This window comes from Monodon monoceros, unplaced genomic scaffold (genome assembly GCF_005190385.1).
Source record: "Monodon monoceros isolate NGI ecotype Baffin Bay Population unplaced genomic scaffold, NGI_Narwhal_1 Super_Scaffold_6, whole genome shotgun sequence".
NCBI lineage: Eukaryota > Metazoa > Chordata > Mammalia > Artiodactyla > Monodontidae > Monodon > Monodon monoceros.
Genome location: NW_021703783.1, coordinates 15,020,874 through 15,036,872, shown reverse-complemented (window position 1 = coordinate 15,036,872; position 15,999 = coordinate 15,020,874). Strand labels below are relative to the sequence as shown.

General features: G+C 40.3%; 1 protein-coding gene across 3 annotated transcripts in view; it reads right to left on the bottom strand.

Annotated features, from left to right (window-relative positions):
* AEBP2 (AE binding protein 2) overlaps nt 1-15,433 on the bottom strand; it is a 72,387-nt gene extending 56,954 nt beyond the window's left edge. For all 3 annotated transcript variants that reach the window (XR_003791096.1, XM_029205287.1, XM_029205288.1), the window contains exon 1: nt 14,668-15,433. Coding sequence is in view for 2 of the 3 variants with exons in the window: in XM_029205287.1 (XP_029061120.1) it covers nt 14,668-15,335 (668 nt within the window). In the remaining variant the exon portion in view is untranslated. The remainder of the gene's footprint in view (nt 1-14,667) is intronic.
* Nucleotides 15,434-15,999: the final 566 nt, after the last annotated feature.

Sequence of the window (15,999 nt, the reverse complement as noted above, 5' to 3'; positions counted from 1 at the left end):
ACAAATCAAAGAGCTGACATGAAACGATATTAAGAGTTTTATTGCTTGACTTTAAGATTCTAGTCACTTTGGGACTGACATATATACATACACTAATATTTATAAAATAGATAACTAATAAGAACCTGCTGTATTAAAAAAAAAAAAAAAGATTCTGGTCACTGTTGCATTTGTGATATGAAGTAAAGACAATTAAGACCAACCACTGAGTAATGGCGTATTCCAAACAAGGTTTCCATACTGGTAATCCCCTTTCATAGCTCTTGGCCAGGAGAATTAAAGTGTATATGGAGACTACAGACAAGCTGCCCATGTCCACAAGTCACATCTTCAAGATTAAGCAGCCAAAATAGAGTAAGAAAAAAACTGGATGCTAATACTGACATAAACTTGTATCATCCACAAACCTCACATGAAATTTAAGTTCATCTCAAAAAAACTTCCTGTTCTGATTGACCTGACAAATTGTTAACTTTTTTAACTTACAAAAAAAAAATACTCATAAAATATCATTTTAATGTATCTTATACATTGGGGTTCCACATAAAAATTCGTAACAGACCTCGAAATTGTCAAACTACTAACTTTTATATTAAAAGGTTAGAAACCACTGAGCTCTATTATGTACAGATTAAGTGCCATAAACTTTAAAAATGTAATAGGAAAACAGAATGATCAAGGCATCTAGAAACTCTCTTCAGGATCTGGAAGTTACTGATTGAAGTTCCACAAAAGAACCCCCTTAATCTCTAAAGGATCGAGGCTGTTTCTGTTTTGTTTTGTTTTGGCTGCACCACGCGGCATGCAGGATCTTAGTTCCCCAACCAGGGATCGAACCCGTGCCCCCTGCAATGGAAGAAAGGAACTCTAACCACGGGACTGCCAGGGAATTCCCCAAGGCTGTTTTATTTTTGTTCTATCAGTGAAAAACACATAATCTTTAGGAAACCTTCAGTTCATAGACTGTATCTGAATTATTATAAAATAAACATTCTCTCATTCTAACTTTTTAAGAATGGAACATGGTTCCCCATATGGACTGAAGAAAGTGCAACGAGGTACAGGGAGACAAAAATTCTACTGGTCTAAGTAAGGAACACTTAACAGGGTCAAGCGTTATAAACTTAGCTTTATTTTGTAACTGGTAATAAACTTTGGATAGATACAAGTATACTATATAGTTTTCAAAATACTTATCAAATTGTAGATAAACATAACCACACACACGGGATTCCTTATCTAATCATATAACAAGGTAAGCTATTATTTGGTTAAAAGGTGATGTTCCTTTCATTTATAATAAAACTGCCACTCAATACTAGAAAGATTACTGTGTCTCTCCCATACCTGTAATCAAAATTATTAAAATCCAGAACAGTACAGAACATGTAAGACAATCCTATATTTTTTAATTCAAAAAACTGAATCTAATTAATTCAATTAATTAAAACAAAGACCATATTCTATCATAGGCAGACTAAGGCATTTTTGTGGAGACGTTAAGCCCTTATTGATGTCAAATTGTGCCAGTTGCTGGTCAACCAGTGGCAATCCTATATTTCTGAGAAATCTGAAGTTGTATGCCTGATATGATACAACTTTGAGTGAACTCTCTACTTCAATTATCCGTACCAGTCCTCGCCTCCTTTTGTTGGAAGAGACCATGATTTTGTGCCCTGCTCCTTATTCTAGGCATTGACAAAGGAATTAAAAGCTAAAACTGAATCCGTTAAAAGAAGAAACAGATACTTCAAGAAAACTATGAACTGCCTGCCTGTTACATCTTATGACTTTATCCTAAGGAAAAAAGGGATTATGTAACTTACTATATCAAAATTTGTATCACAAAAGTAAGGTGCTGTTTTTAAATCTGACTTCCCATTCTTTATCACAACAGCTAACAAGTACTGTTTGCTATATGCCCTGCATTGTTCTTTGCGCTTGTGTCAGACTGTATTTTCCAAAGACAGCCACCCCCATACACACAGCTTCCCACATCCTCTTCTTACAGCTTGGCATCAAGAAGTGAGGGATCTATACTACCTCCCCTTGAATCTGAGCAGTCCTAAAACTCTTGCAGAAGTGACACTGCCAGAACTTCCACAGCTGGGTCATCAAAGGCAATACAGCTCGGCCTGTCTCTCCTGGGACATACAGCTTGGGAGCCCTGAACTACTTACTTACCCTATAAAGAAATCTGGCTCCCCTGAAGCCACTGTGCTAAAAAGATCCTGTGAAGAAAGTACACAGAGCTAGAGAGAGATGCCAGGAGCCCCAGCTGTTCTAGCTCCCAGCTGTTTGAGTCTTCTCAGCCCAGGCACCACACACGTGACAGCTTCGTGAGCAAGCGAGCTTTCTGGTGACTGCAGTCCCCAGACTTTACACTGCTCCAAGCTGCCAAGCCCTGCTCGGACTGTAGATTTGTAAGCAAAATAATGTTTTAAACTACTAAATGTTGGGAGTCGATTGCCACGCAGTCATAATAACCGGAACAATGCCTGATGTGAATTAACTCATGTAACGCTTACAGCAAACAAATGAGGTAATTACTCATTATTTACTAATACTCAAGTATTAGTAACCTCATCTTACAGATAAAAGAGACTGAGCAGATAAAAGGGACAAAAACACAAAAATTATGTGACTTGCCCAGTCACACAAGTACAAAACATCAATGCCAAACAATCTATTTGCCACATTTATACAAAAGAAAAATGAGTACATTACTGATTTAAGAAATACTGAAATGCTGCCTATATTACATATCAAGATAACGTGACGGTTTCATCTGGTGTGCACACACAAGAAGCTGTTCCTTTGCTTTTGTACATCTACAGCACACACACACAAAAGATATTTAGCATTACGTGTAATGTGACTCATTTGAACAGACGAGTCGGATGGTTTTACAAGATAAACTATTAAATTTGATTTCTACAAGTCAATTAGCTCCATGAAAAAAATTAATTCAAGGTCAGTCATACAAAGCAACACTATTCTCAGGTAGAACTTGTTCCAAATTTAGAACTTAGGCCACTGAACCAGATTATGAGACAAACAATGTCAGTGTAAAATCCAACTCCAGAATACTCCAGGAACAATGAGGGGACACTTTAGTTTTTATTTATCAAAAACAAAGAGTAAGTTATGAGATTGGTGTTAACTGGGATTAAGGAATTTAGACCACATCTGATTTCTGTAAGGCTGCCTGGTTTGGTCTTTCAAACTGCTGTGGTGCTATAGGCTTTCAGAGCTTTAAACTCAGAAACAATTAGGAGAAAAAAAAGGAAAGATAAGTGCCTAATTTATTGTATGTGCTATATATATGTTCAGGTCAAACTTGCCTAAGGTCTTTCCTACCCACCTAAGGTGGAAGGAATTCTGCTTCTTTATGATCTGGTTGATCTGTACTGTGAGTCACCTATAAACCTCTTACTCAGAGTAAACTCCTAAACCTAGCTAGTGCCTTGCACACAGTAAATGCTCATATAGTTTTCAGTGACAAATTTAAGTAGGCTTTTTAAGGCAAGTAAAATATATGGCTTTGTCACACTGAGATAATCATTAAAATTAATTGGAGGCACAGTAAAAATCATTAGCCAACACCAAGATATTATTATTACTATTGTTACTGTAATTATAAGCTATTATCACTGTAATTTAAAAAGCTAAATGGATTTTTCTAATCAAGAAAAAGACTACTCTCTATCCCTACAATTATTTCTCTGAATAAAGACAAAGGATTTTTCCCCAAGACCCAGCAGTATTCACCAAATTGGCCAAAAGGGACTTTATGCAACAATGATGAAATATAGTTCATGGAAAACAAGTACGTTACATTCTTCTATCACCACTACGCACTGCGCACATTATTTTCAATTTGTTTCTCATCTCTAGTCTATGCCCTTTAAGATTACTCCACCCACATTTTTCATCCAGCTTAAGAGATCAGCAAGCAATTATCTTCAAAAAGATTGTAATACTAGAAACATTCTATTTCAGTAAAACTACACTATAAGGAGTCATCTTTTACCGTCTTAAAAAGGTTTCCAGAAAAATGTCTATACACAATGATGGTATATTAAAAAATCTGCTATGAAAAACAATACCCATTTTATACAGAAGCAATCACATATTCATTTCGTGTTTTTTTAAGTTAGTGTTAAATCATAAAAATGATTTTATCGGATCATTTCAGTGTACCCATATCTGACAAGAATAACTACAGTAGAGTTCAACACCTCAGAAGACAAGTTCAAATGACTGCCAACAGGAATGTAAATCACTAGAAAGGCTATTGCTCATTAATCTCACCCTCAGTACTTTAACAAGTATTTATATATTCATAATTTTGTAATGACAAAAATTTTATAGTTTAGAAATGAACTAGTAAGTGTATTTACTAAGAAATACTAATACCCTTCTGAAATCTGTGTTTTCTCTAATTGATAACACTTTATCTTTCTAGAAACTCAAAATACAAATGAAAACCAGAAAACAAGTCAAGGGCTTTGAAAAGCATCAAAATTAAAGAAATAAAATGTCAATAAAGACTCTCTATTCCCCTAAAGACTGAATAACTATAATACTTTAAAAAATTAACTTCCGTATTTCATAGTCTTAAGAGGAATCCAGGTTACAAAGTCTAACTATATAATTACAAATGAGAATAAAGCCCAGAAATGTAAATGAACTCAAGCACCTAAGTTATTCTTTGCTAAAGAGACAGGATGAAAATTAAAACAGCCGCTAATGTAAACTACTGATATTTTAATTAAACTTCCTTGGTCAAGGCTGTTACAACAGTCCTATAGGCAATGTAAGTGTAGTAGCTAAGACCGCGTCTAGAGCCAGGACTGCCAACATTCTCCAGGAGCTGTGTGACTGTAGACGAGACATTCTGTGCGTGCTTCCTCACCTCACTGGTCCTGTGGATGAACTTCACCGACTCCTTTCAATAAGCTCAAGTCTCAGATTCTTAAGCAAACCAGACAATCAATAGTGGGTTTTCTTCTAAAACAGTGTGTAAATACATATTTTTCTTGAGAAACAAAATATAAGTTGGGGAATCCTGCTTTTTTAAAATTATTCAAATAACCACAACTTTTTTCAAATACTGTTTTCACATATGCTGCTTAAAAAAACTGGGGGAAGAAATAAGGCATAGAATGGTTCAACTCCTTGCTTCATGAAGCCACACTAATAACAGTGAGAAAGAAAAATATGTATCAGGTACATCCACATTCAGCTGAATTCAACCAATTACAGAGTTACTGAATATACAGAGTATAACAGGTGAATGCGCTACAGGTAAGTGCTGGAGGTATAAATAGGGCCTGATTTTAATCTTAAAAATGTTATAGCCTGGAGAAGACAAACACAAACACAAATGGATATTTCAATGCAACGCCATAAATATGAATTAGAATTATGGTGATTTTTGAACTCAGAAGAACCTAAAGTATCTTTGAGATCCTGGATCGAGCAAAGACACACCTGCAATATTCTGGGTTTGTCTAAAGGATAGGAAACACACACAGACACACACACACACACACACAGACACACACACACAGACACACAGCACATATACAGAATAGGTTCCTATTCTCAGGGAGCACACATTCCAGCAAGAGAGATGAACAGTAAATACTTACTCAAATTGTGATAGGGTCAATGCAGAACTTGAGTGCGGCAATGAGCCTAACAAAGAACTGGGGACAGTCTGCCTGAGAAAATGTTCAAGGTAAGACCTGATCGTGATTAGGAGTTACAAAAACAGAAGCTGGCGAACGGAAAAGAATGTGATTCACGATATGATACATATATTTATCTTCTGACTTCCATTAGAGCACTTGCCAAATCTACAGCAGATTTATCACATCTGAGCTCCAAATTTCTTTATACTGTTTAGTCCAAAACCCTCACTTTAAAGAAAGAGTCAATCTACAGCTCAGAGAAATGAAACGATTTGCCAAATATCCTGCAGGCAGTCTCTAGTAATGCCAGTACTACAATACTGATTATTCTCAATAAAGTATTCTTCCCACATTTTACACATGAAAAATGGGAAAATAAATGACACTGAATTAATTACAGCCCTAGGCCCTTTACATATTCCGTCTCATTTAACCATAACACTAAGATACTTCTTCTAGGGCTTCCCTGGTGGCACAGTGGGTAAGAATCTGCCTGCCAATGCAGGGGACACGGGTTCGAGCCCTGGTCCGGGAAGATCCCACATGCCATGGAGCAACTAAGCCCGTGCACCACAACTACTGAGCCTGCGCTCTAGAGCCCACGTGCCACAACTATTGAAGCCCGCGCGCCTAGAGCCCGTGATCCACAAGAGAAGCCACCACAATGAGAAGCCTGCGCATTGCAACAACGAGCAGCCCCCCGCTCGATGCAACTCAAGAAAGCCCGCGTGCAGCAACAAAGACCCAATGCAGCCATACATAGACAGACAGACAGATACTACTTCTATTTTAAAGGTAAGGAAACAACTTCTGAAAAGTTAAATTATAACGCCAAGTCTTTCTGACTTAGAGGTTCATGCCCTTTCACTACCCAATGTTCCTTTAGCTGTTTTAGTGATAGATGTGTCTAGAAAAATATGGTGAAGTACTGTTCCAGTTAAATCTTCAAGAAAAAAACTTTTTACTCAGAAATAGTAACACTATTTCTCTTATTGATCACTCAGGAAATTAGCTTTTCTTTCCTTTAATTCAGTTTCCCAAGCATGACTTTTTCCCCAACTTCTACCCCAGCTCGAGTCTCCTTATTTCACACCTGTACTACTCCTACCACCTCCTAAATGGTCTCCCAGCTCCCAAGCTTTCCTTCTCTACCTTTGCCACATGCGATTAATTTTCCAGTAACACAAGTTTCATCATTCATTCAAAATATATTTTAAAATACCTAAAATGATTGTCAAGCACTGTGCCAGGTACTGCAGACAGTGCAATGTTCAAAACAGATGTAGTTCCTATTCTCAAGGAGCTCATATTCTAGGAAGAGAGATGAACAGTAAATAATTACTCAAACTGTGATAAAGGCAATGCAGAACTTGAAGGGCTAGCAATGTGTCCAACAAAGAATCAGGGATAGTTTGCCTGAGAAAATGTTCAAGGTAAGACCTGATCATGACTAGGAGTTACAAACACAGAAGTTGGGGAGAGGCAAAGAATCCAATTCACAAGCCTATAGAGAGGAAGATGGGCAAATTTGTGTTGGCATGAAAGGTCACATTTTAGTCATTAATTCTTATTTCCCTATTCCAATGTGGATCCTCTAATCTAGGCAGAAAGCTTTCTGAATATGCTAGGCTCTTTCCTTCCTATGTTTCATTTCGGCTTCCTAGAAATTTCTTTTCATCACTCAACTAACCCTAAAATCCAGTCCCTCTCCCATCAAAACTTTAGTCATCGACTATAATACTCCACAGTTTTAATTTTAATGTACTGTGTCACAAACAATTTACAGGAAAACTAGAAAACAATGGAATCACCTTTTTAGTCTTCTCTTTAAAAACTATCTGGGGATGCACATTTTTCTTATCACTAAACAGGGTTAAATGCTAACCATCAGTAAATGCTCAAAAATGACTTTTTTAAAAAATAAATTTATTTATTTATTTTTGGCTGCATTGGGTCTTCGGTGCTGCACACGGGTTTTTTTCTAGTTGCGGCAAGCAGGGGCTACTCTTTGTTGCGGTGTGCGGGTTTTTCTCCACGTTGGCCTCTCTCGTCGCGGAGCATGGGCTCTAGGCACACGGAAATCAAGGCTGTGGCACACAGGCTCAGTAGTTGTGGTGCACGGGCTTAGTTGCTCCACGGCATGTGGGATCTTCCCAGATCAGGAATCGAACCCGTGTCCCCTGCACTGGCAGGCGGATTCTTAACCAATGTGCAACCAGGGAAGCCCAAAGATGATTTTTTAAACATCTAAACATCTACCTGATCTCCTATCCATGCCCAAAATTGTCCGTTTAGTTCTAAGGTCAATATCACTATTACTTTCACAAATGTATACTATCAGTCATAAAAATGAACTCAATATGCGGTTAGATAACTGCAGATCCATTACCATTACTAGAAAACATATCCCAAAACCTTTTAGTAATAGATCAGCAGCATTACTTACATATTAAGAAAAACTATTAAAAACAAAAGGTATTAAGAGGCCTTTTAGGTCAACCATATATGTTAAAGAAAATGATTAAAATGTAGATTTTGTAATGAAATATTTTGGTATAGCGTATCCTTTTGCAAGTTTCTGCAGCACTCATTTACAGATACTTGCCACACATTTAACAGCTGGTACAGTACTTTTGGCATTTCAGATCTTAAACTGCTTCAACCAAAGACCAGTGCTAGCTTGACTATTATCAGCTCTTGTTCACAGTCTGTCTCCCCCACCCATGACGTCAGGTGCTTTGTTTTACTCACTGTTGTGTACCCAACACCTAGAATAGTACCTGGCACATAACGGGGGTTCTATGTACATCTGTGGAATAAATACCTATCACATAATACATGCTTAGTAAATTGTGTGCGAAATACTGTACATGTAATCCCCATAGCTATCTTACAGGATAGGAACTATTACTGTCCCCCTTCTGCAGATAAGAAACCTGAAGTAGTAGAAAGACATTAAATAACTTAAATGACTGTCCCACGGTCACCCAGCTTCAGTGAGAGCCAGAATTCAAATCCAAACATTCTGGCTCATCTTGTACTCTTAACAACTTCTCTCCCTATACTTCTTAACTTCAAATTTTCCATGTAGCTTTGATAGAATGTTGGGCATTTTTCTACAATAAATGCTTCTAAACAATGGTTTTAAAAAAAAACAAACCCTCGGGTGACTATCCACTTCAGATTTTCTATCCTTATGCTTACTTTTAAAATAAGCTTTTTACAGAAATTTACAATTTCAAAGTTGTCCAATCATTTAAAAAGTATTTATTATGCACCTCTGGATCGCCTCTAAATTGGTAGTTCTTAACTTAGACCAAACCCTTTTTTTTTTTTTTTTTTTTTGCGGTACGCGGGCCTCTCACCACTGCAGCCTCTCCTGTTGTGGAGCACAGGCTCCGGACGCGCAGGCTCAGCGGCCATGGCTCACGGGCCCAGCCGCTCCGTGGCATGTGGGATCTTCCCGGACCAGGGCACGTGTCCCCTGAATCGGCAGGCGGACTCCCAACCACTGCTCCACCAGGGAAGCCCTAGACCAAACCCTTTTAAGACTCTGAGAAAAACTGCTGACATCTTCTCAGAGAAACGCCCACATAAAATTTTGTATACGACCTCAAAGGCCTTACTAGAGTACACCCCCAGAGAAAAGCTGGCCTTAAACTCACTATACTAAATACAGTGATCCAGCCAAAGGCACCAATTCCTGGCCCTCACTTTACAGTCTTCTTTATACAAATTCTACTGTAGGTATTTCAATTTAATTCTAATAATTGAGTACTCACCATATGCAGGTACTGTGCTAGACACTACAAAGATCTAAATGAGCTAAACTATCCCTGCTCTCAAAACTACCATGCTACAACGAAAAGGATGAAGCATTCAAGTGCTGTGAACAACATGGATTCTTCCAAACGGTCCACAGGGCTCCTTAACAGAAGTTCACGTGGACCTTAAAACACCTTCATGGTTAAACCTAACCCTGTCGTCTTGCAGTTGAGGAACTAAGGGTGAGAGATATTACTTAAAATCATAATGTAAGTAGCAATGCTAAAATCTGAATTGTGTCCTTTGACTTTTTTTTTTTTTTTTTGCGGTACGCGGGCCTCTCACTGCTGTGGCCTCTCCCATTGCGGAGCACAGACTCCGGACGCGCAGGCTCAGCGGCCATGGCTCACGGGCCCAGCCGCTCCGCGGCATGTGGGATCCTCCCGGACCAGGGCATGAACCCAAGTCCCCTGCATCGGCAGGCGGACTCTCAACCACTGCGCCACCAGGGAAGCCCCTGCCCTTTGACTCTTGATTACAGGCTCTTTATACTGCAATTTCTACATCCCTACATAACAAAGCCAGAAATTGAGATGAAAAAATGAAGAAGAAATACAAATACAGTAATTAAAAAGAAAAAATTAAAATCAAGTTTAGTAAGACCAGGAAAGAATTTGTTGTGGCATTTTGATGGGTTTTGAAAGGTTGTCTCAGTCAACAAAAATCTGAAGCATTTGTTATATATCACAGTATGAATAAAAAGAAAAGTAGGAAAAATGTATCTGCTAAGTGAAGATGTATGAAGAATATGTGAGCATGTATATTTAGGTCATAAAATCCCTTGGCTCTCTTTCTCTCAGATGACTTGCTCTGGGGGAAACTAGTTGCTATGTCCTAAGAACACAAAAACAGCCTTATGGAGATACTGACCTGGTGAGTAACTGAGGCCTCCTGCCAAAAGGTACATTAAGTGAGCTGATTTCCAGCCCCAGTCCAGCCTTCAGATGACTGCAGTGCTGGCCAACACTTTTGCTGCAACAGCAGACTCTGAGCCAGAACCACCGAGCTAAGCCTCTCCATTCTTGACTTTCAGAAACCACATGTGATACCAAATGTTTGTTTTAAGTTGCTAAATTTGGGGGATATATCTGTTACACAGCAATAAATAGCTAATACAACAGGCAAGGTGTGACATCTCTAACTTTGTTTAGAGTCAATAAAGTTTTGTGCTAGGAATTATGGCAAAACCACACTTTGGAATTAAAAGTTTCAGAGCAATATGCAAGATGGATGAACTGGGAAGCATTTTGTCTTCCTGTATCCCACAATATCCAGTAGAGTCCTTCCTGCACACAGTAAATACCTATGCTTGGTAACAAACTAGATTACACACAAGATTTCCTAACTGATCCAATGCAATAGTCTCAACGTTTCTTAAAAGTAAAATGACCCCTTAGAATCTCTCCATATAAGTTCAATCCTGAAACCTGTAGTTTTATTGCTGTTTACTTTTTAGCACAGAGCCATACCTTTCTTAACTGAGAATTACAATCTGTAATCAATGACAACTGAGACCTGTTAGAAGCTCTTCCCTAAATTTAGTCAAAATTAAAAGGTAGCTTAAAACAGGGATTCTGGAGAGACTATGAACAGCTGCTTCAGAGTTGAAAAGTGAATGGTGAAAAGCAGTTCCATCATGAAGTATGAGCAAAATCTTACCTCTTATAAAAGTATTTTATTGCCTCAACCGTACAGAGCTTTAATAGGTCTTGATGATAACCTCAACATGCAGCCTTCTAATATTAACCCGATTTAAAAGTTTAGCCTCCATACTAGAAAAAGATCTTCCTAATCATATTACTGGGAAAGTGCACAACATAACCCTGTTTTCCCAGTGTCAAAACAACCTTAATTATACCTCAAAGTTTGCAAACTATTAGGTTGGTAATCCAAATTTTAATCCACAAAACAGTAAGGGCCTGTAGTCTTTGCTTATCATTAAGTTTCATACTAAATGCCCTTCCCTATCACCCCAACCTTATGCACGCACTCTTCACCTGACACCTGGATTTACCCAGAAAGTCTGATAAAAGTGGCTTTTTCAAAATAAGTTGTATCTTATATTCTAGATGGGAGGAGGGAATCGTAATAGAGACAAATAACCACAAAACAGAGGTTGTTATTATCAATTCGCTTATACAGATAAGCAACTGAAGAGTATTTTAATGTATAATCTGATTCAACAGGTAGAACTAATTTCTACACTAAAAATAGTGGCATTCTAAAATTCTATTTAAAAGTCAACTTAGCCTCTGAAATTAACTTAAAAGGTGGTAACTTTTTAAAAGGTACTTAAGCTTAGATTCAAAGTAAAATAAAATAAAAGCTAGTTTTTAGTGGCCTCATGCAGCTAAATATTCCCCTCAAAGAAAATCCCATTATCTTTATAACCAAACTAAAAGGAAACTACATATTAACTTTAAGGTTTTCTAACTTTACCACAATAAACACACCAAAACATTTAGGCTGGTTCTGAATAACTTTTTCCTGGGAAAAACAATGTTTTTGGTACCAAGTGTGATTTAATCATTTTATAAATTAATCACTTTCACAACACTTCGAATACGTTTTGTAAACTGACTCCTTGGATCACAAGCTTTAATATCCAAATCTTTAAAGTTAGTTCTTTCTTAAAACGGAGCACTTACAGTTAAAAATATTTAAGATAATTTCAACAACTTACAAAGTATGTTAGATAAACTCAAAAGTATAAACTAATTTCAAACTGAAAGAAAAACTCAACTGGCATTCTAATAGAAAGAGTAAATTCTAATGATAATAAAATCCTTGCAATAGGATGCCTCATGTTTCTAAAAAGCACTTTAAAACCACGATATCCTCCCATCAGTTACAAATATAAAGACTTCCTACCGTGAAATCAATCTATAAAATCCGTAGATTGATGTAATCTGCAGGACAGTTTATAAGAATTATGAATCCTCTGCAAATTTAAAATAACTCTTAAAAAAAACTCAAAGGCATAAAAGGGGGAGTTTCAAAATTAAGATTATCAAGACCACAACCAGTTTCACTAGTCACATAAGGTTTTTTCATACAAGTGATAAATTTATTACCCTGTAATGGTAAAATGATTACACTGTTTTGTAGTCTCTAATGTTTAAGCATCAAGAAAAGCAAGTACATTTGGTTATCAGGTTTTAACCTTATTTGGCACCAATATCTTACTCCTTACTCTGAAATATTATGTAAAAATTACATATTCAAGTGAATATCTAATAAAAATGAAGTCAAAACTCCACTTCCTGAAATACTGCTTGGCCAATTACTATCTCCTAAAAGGACTAGTAGACAGATATTAACTAAAACAAAACAAAACAAAACAAAACGCCAAATACCTGGCACATCCTGCTTGTAGCTATTTAAAGTGAATTATTCTAACTCTTGTGAAGTGGAAATAGCAGAGAACCTTTGTTCAGATCCAGCTCCACCACTTCCATTCTATACTTATTGTTTTGAGTAAGACACTCAACTTGCTTCTTCATCTCTTAAATGGAAGTCAAAATAATACCTACCTTGTGCCAGAGTTGTGGAAATGAAATGATTAAGGCATTTAAATCGTGCAGTGCTAGGCAAGTGTGTTTTATGGGTGTATGTGTATATACTAGGTACATGGAACAACTGTGGTAGATGCTGACTGTATAAATTAATGTCAACTTTCAAATATCTACTGGTACCAAAGAAGGAGTATACAGTAAAATGATAAATGACACATGCTTCATTGTGCAGTTCACATCAATTTTTAATTTTCTTGAAGACATTCTCATTCCTGCCATGCCTGTATAGTTCAGGACAATTTTTCCAAGGTTTGCACTCTCTACTTTACCCCACTCAAAATGTTTCCTTAACTAGACATTAGAGTAAATGTCAAACAGAATTTGATGCTATATTTTCAAAATATTTAGAGCTGTGAATTCCTTATAACACTAAATATAAGCCATTGTGTTTATTTTTATGTTAACAATAGAATTCCTAGAACTTTAGAATACTTTAACTTTTAAATCCAAGTCAATAAAGATTGTTAAAAATTCTACTGCTCATCAAAACATTAGCAGATGGTCAAAATAACTAATATACTTTAGATGCATTATAATACGCATGACATGGTTCTCTCTCTTTAAAAAAGTACATTAAAAGCCAATTAAAGTACGAAGTTTTCCAGAGATCAAAAGTAATGATAGTAACAACTGAAACATACCATAACAATAAACTTCTTAATGTCCTGAAAAAATGAAGCGCATTTTTGTCAGTCTCCACATTCTTTCTAAGAAGCTTTAGAAAAATGCTACTAATCCCTTCAGAGATCTCGCCAAAACATGACTTTACATATTATCATCTAAAATTATGACTCTCACGTTGAAGCATTACTGTATAAAGATTTTAAAACGCATACTAACGTGCTGTACCTTAAGACTGCATTTTGTTACAATTCCAACTCTCTTCGATTCCGCAAAGTTATTTTAAAGGACACCAATTCATTATTCTTTTACACAACGATTTATACGTTTTTAAAACTTTCTCCCCAATTTGATCACCAACGAAATAGAAGTTACTAAAATCACTTTGGAGACCATGTTAATGACCACACATGAGGAATTCTGGAAGCGCTGATTAAATATAAAAGAATAGTCTTCACTTTTCTAAGCAAAGGAAAGTGATGGTTGGGGGTCTCCTCCCTGAACAAGGAAGTTCTGTTACATCCAGGCGAAACCAGCCATGTTGGAAAACACTTGTCAATTACGGTTCTGACAAGTATTCGCGAACACGGCTGGATGAAGCTAACCTTGTGTACCGAGGTGCGTACATCAAGGCCCTCTTCGGCTCCGCCACAGGATCTCGGCCTACTTTGGGGATTGTTTCCGAGTTGGAGCCGTCCTTCGGTCCGTACGGAGTGCAGAGGGCGGGGAAAGGAGAGTTGGGGGGGAAAAGGGTTTGAGAGTTGGAAGCCGCTATCCGCAGCGAGAGGGGCGCGGCGGCCGGCAGAGGTTTCCGAGTTGAGAGCCGGGGGGAGGGGCCGAGGATTCGGGGAGCAGGGGGATCTCAGGAAAAAGTCCCCTCGGGCCCCTCGGAGGGGCCTAGGAACGCAAGAGGAGGAAGGGAAGGGGAGACGCTTCCGTGCACTGACCTGTCCTCGGAGTCCATGCGGCTCAGGGGTTCCCCATCCGACGACATCTCCAAGCTGCCTCGCCGGCCCGCGGAGGTCGCGCTGCTTCCGCCTCCCCCGGTCCCGTAGCCCTCATCGCCGCCGCTGGAAACGACGCTGCTGCTGCTGCTGCCGCCCCCGCCGCCTCCCTGGCTGCCCCGCGGTCCCTTGGGCTCCTCCAGGCCCTCCTTGCCGTCCCCATCCCCGCTGCTGCTGCTGGCGGCACCGGGGCTCAGCGAGCGCGTCTCGTCGCTGCTGCTCCCGCCGCTGCTGCCCACCAGGCTCTCGGCGCTGCTCTCCTCCTCGCCCCCGCCGCTGCTGCTGCTCTCGTCCTCCTCCTCCTCGTCCTCCTCCTCGTCCTCCTCCTCCCCGGCCTGGCTGGCGCTCTCGGGGCTCGGCTCCGACATCGTCTCCGCCTCGCCGCCCCCCACTCCGCCGCCGCCTCCACCGCCCCCACCGCCGTCGCCGCCGTTCAGCAGCAGCGCCGCCACCGCCTCGGCCTCCGCCTCTTCTTCCTCCTCCTCTTCCTCCTCCTCCTCCTCTGGCGGCTCAGCCCGACCCCGCGCCGCCGGGCCGGGGCTGCCGGGGGGCAGAGGGCTCAGGCGGGAGAGCTCCTCCAGGTCGGCCATGTCGGTGATAGCGGCGGCCATGGCGGCGTCTGCTCCTCCTCCTCCTCCTCCCCGCCGCCGCCGCCGCCTCCCTCTCTGGACTCTCGCTCCCGTGCCCCCTCCCGAACGCCCAAAACTCCGCCGACGCCGCTGCAGAGCAGGAGGAGGGCCCGCGAGCTGCGTCAGCCTGCACACGCGCTACGGAGCCCGCGCGGGGACAGGCGCGCGACTGCGCGCACTCACGCGGAGACGGCTGCGCGCCTGCGCGGCGGCACGCGGTGGCACCTCCCCCCCACCCCCGGCCGCGGATTCCGCGCCCCCGCTGGTCCCTGCCCGGCCTCCGCCCCGACCCGCCGAGGACTCAGAGTTTCCGCGGGGCCTTCCCACGCCTTCCCTACCCGCGCGGCGGGCGGGACACGCGGAACGAAAACCTGAGCGCTAGCCGACGATTCTAACAGCCCTCCGAGGTCTCAAGATAAAGTCATTCATTCCGGGGGTGTTTGGGGAGCGTCCCCGGTGCACAGGCGCTGAGCTAAGAATCGAACAAGTCCCTGGGCTTCTGAGAGCTGACAGTCTACGAAGAAAGGCGATTAAAATGAGTAAAAATCAATAATACAGTGCGAGGTACTGAGTCCATACGCGCGACATAGAGCCACAGGTTATCATCTAACCTGCGTTCGAATAACCCGAGGAATGGTTAAATCAC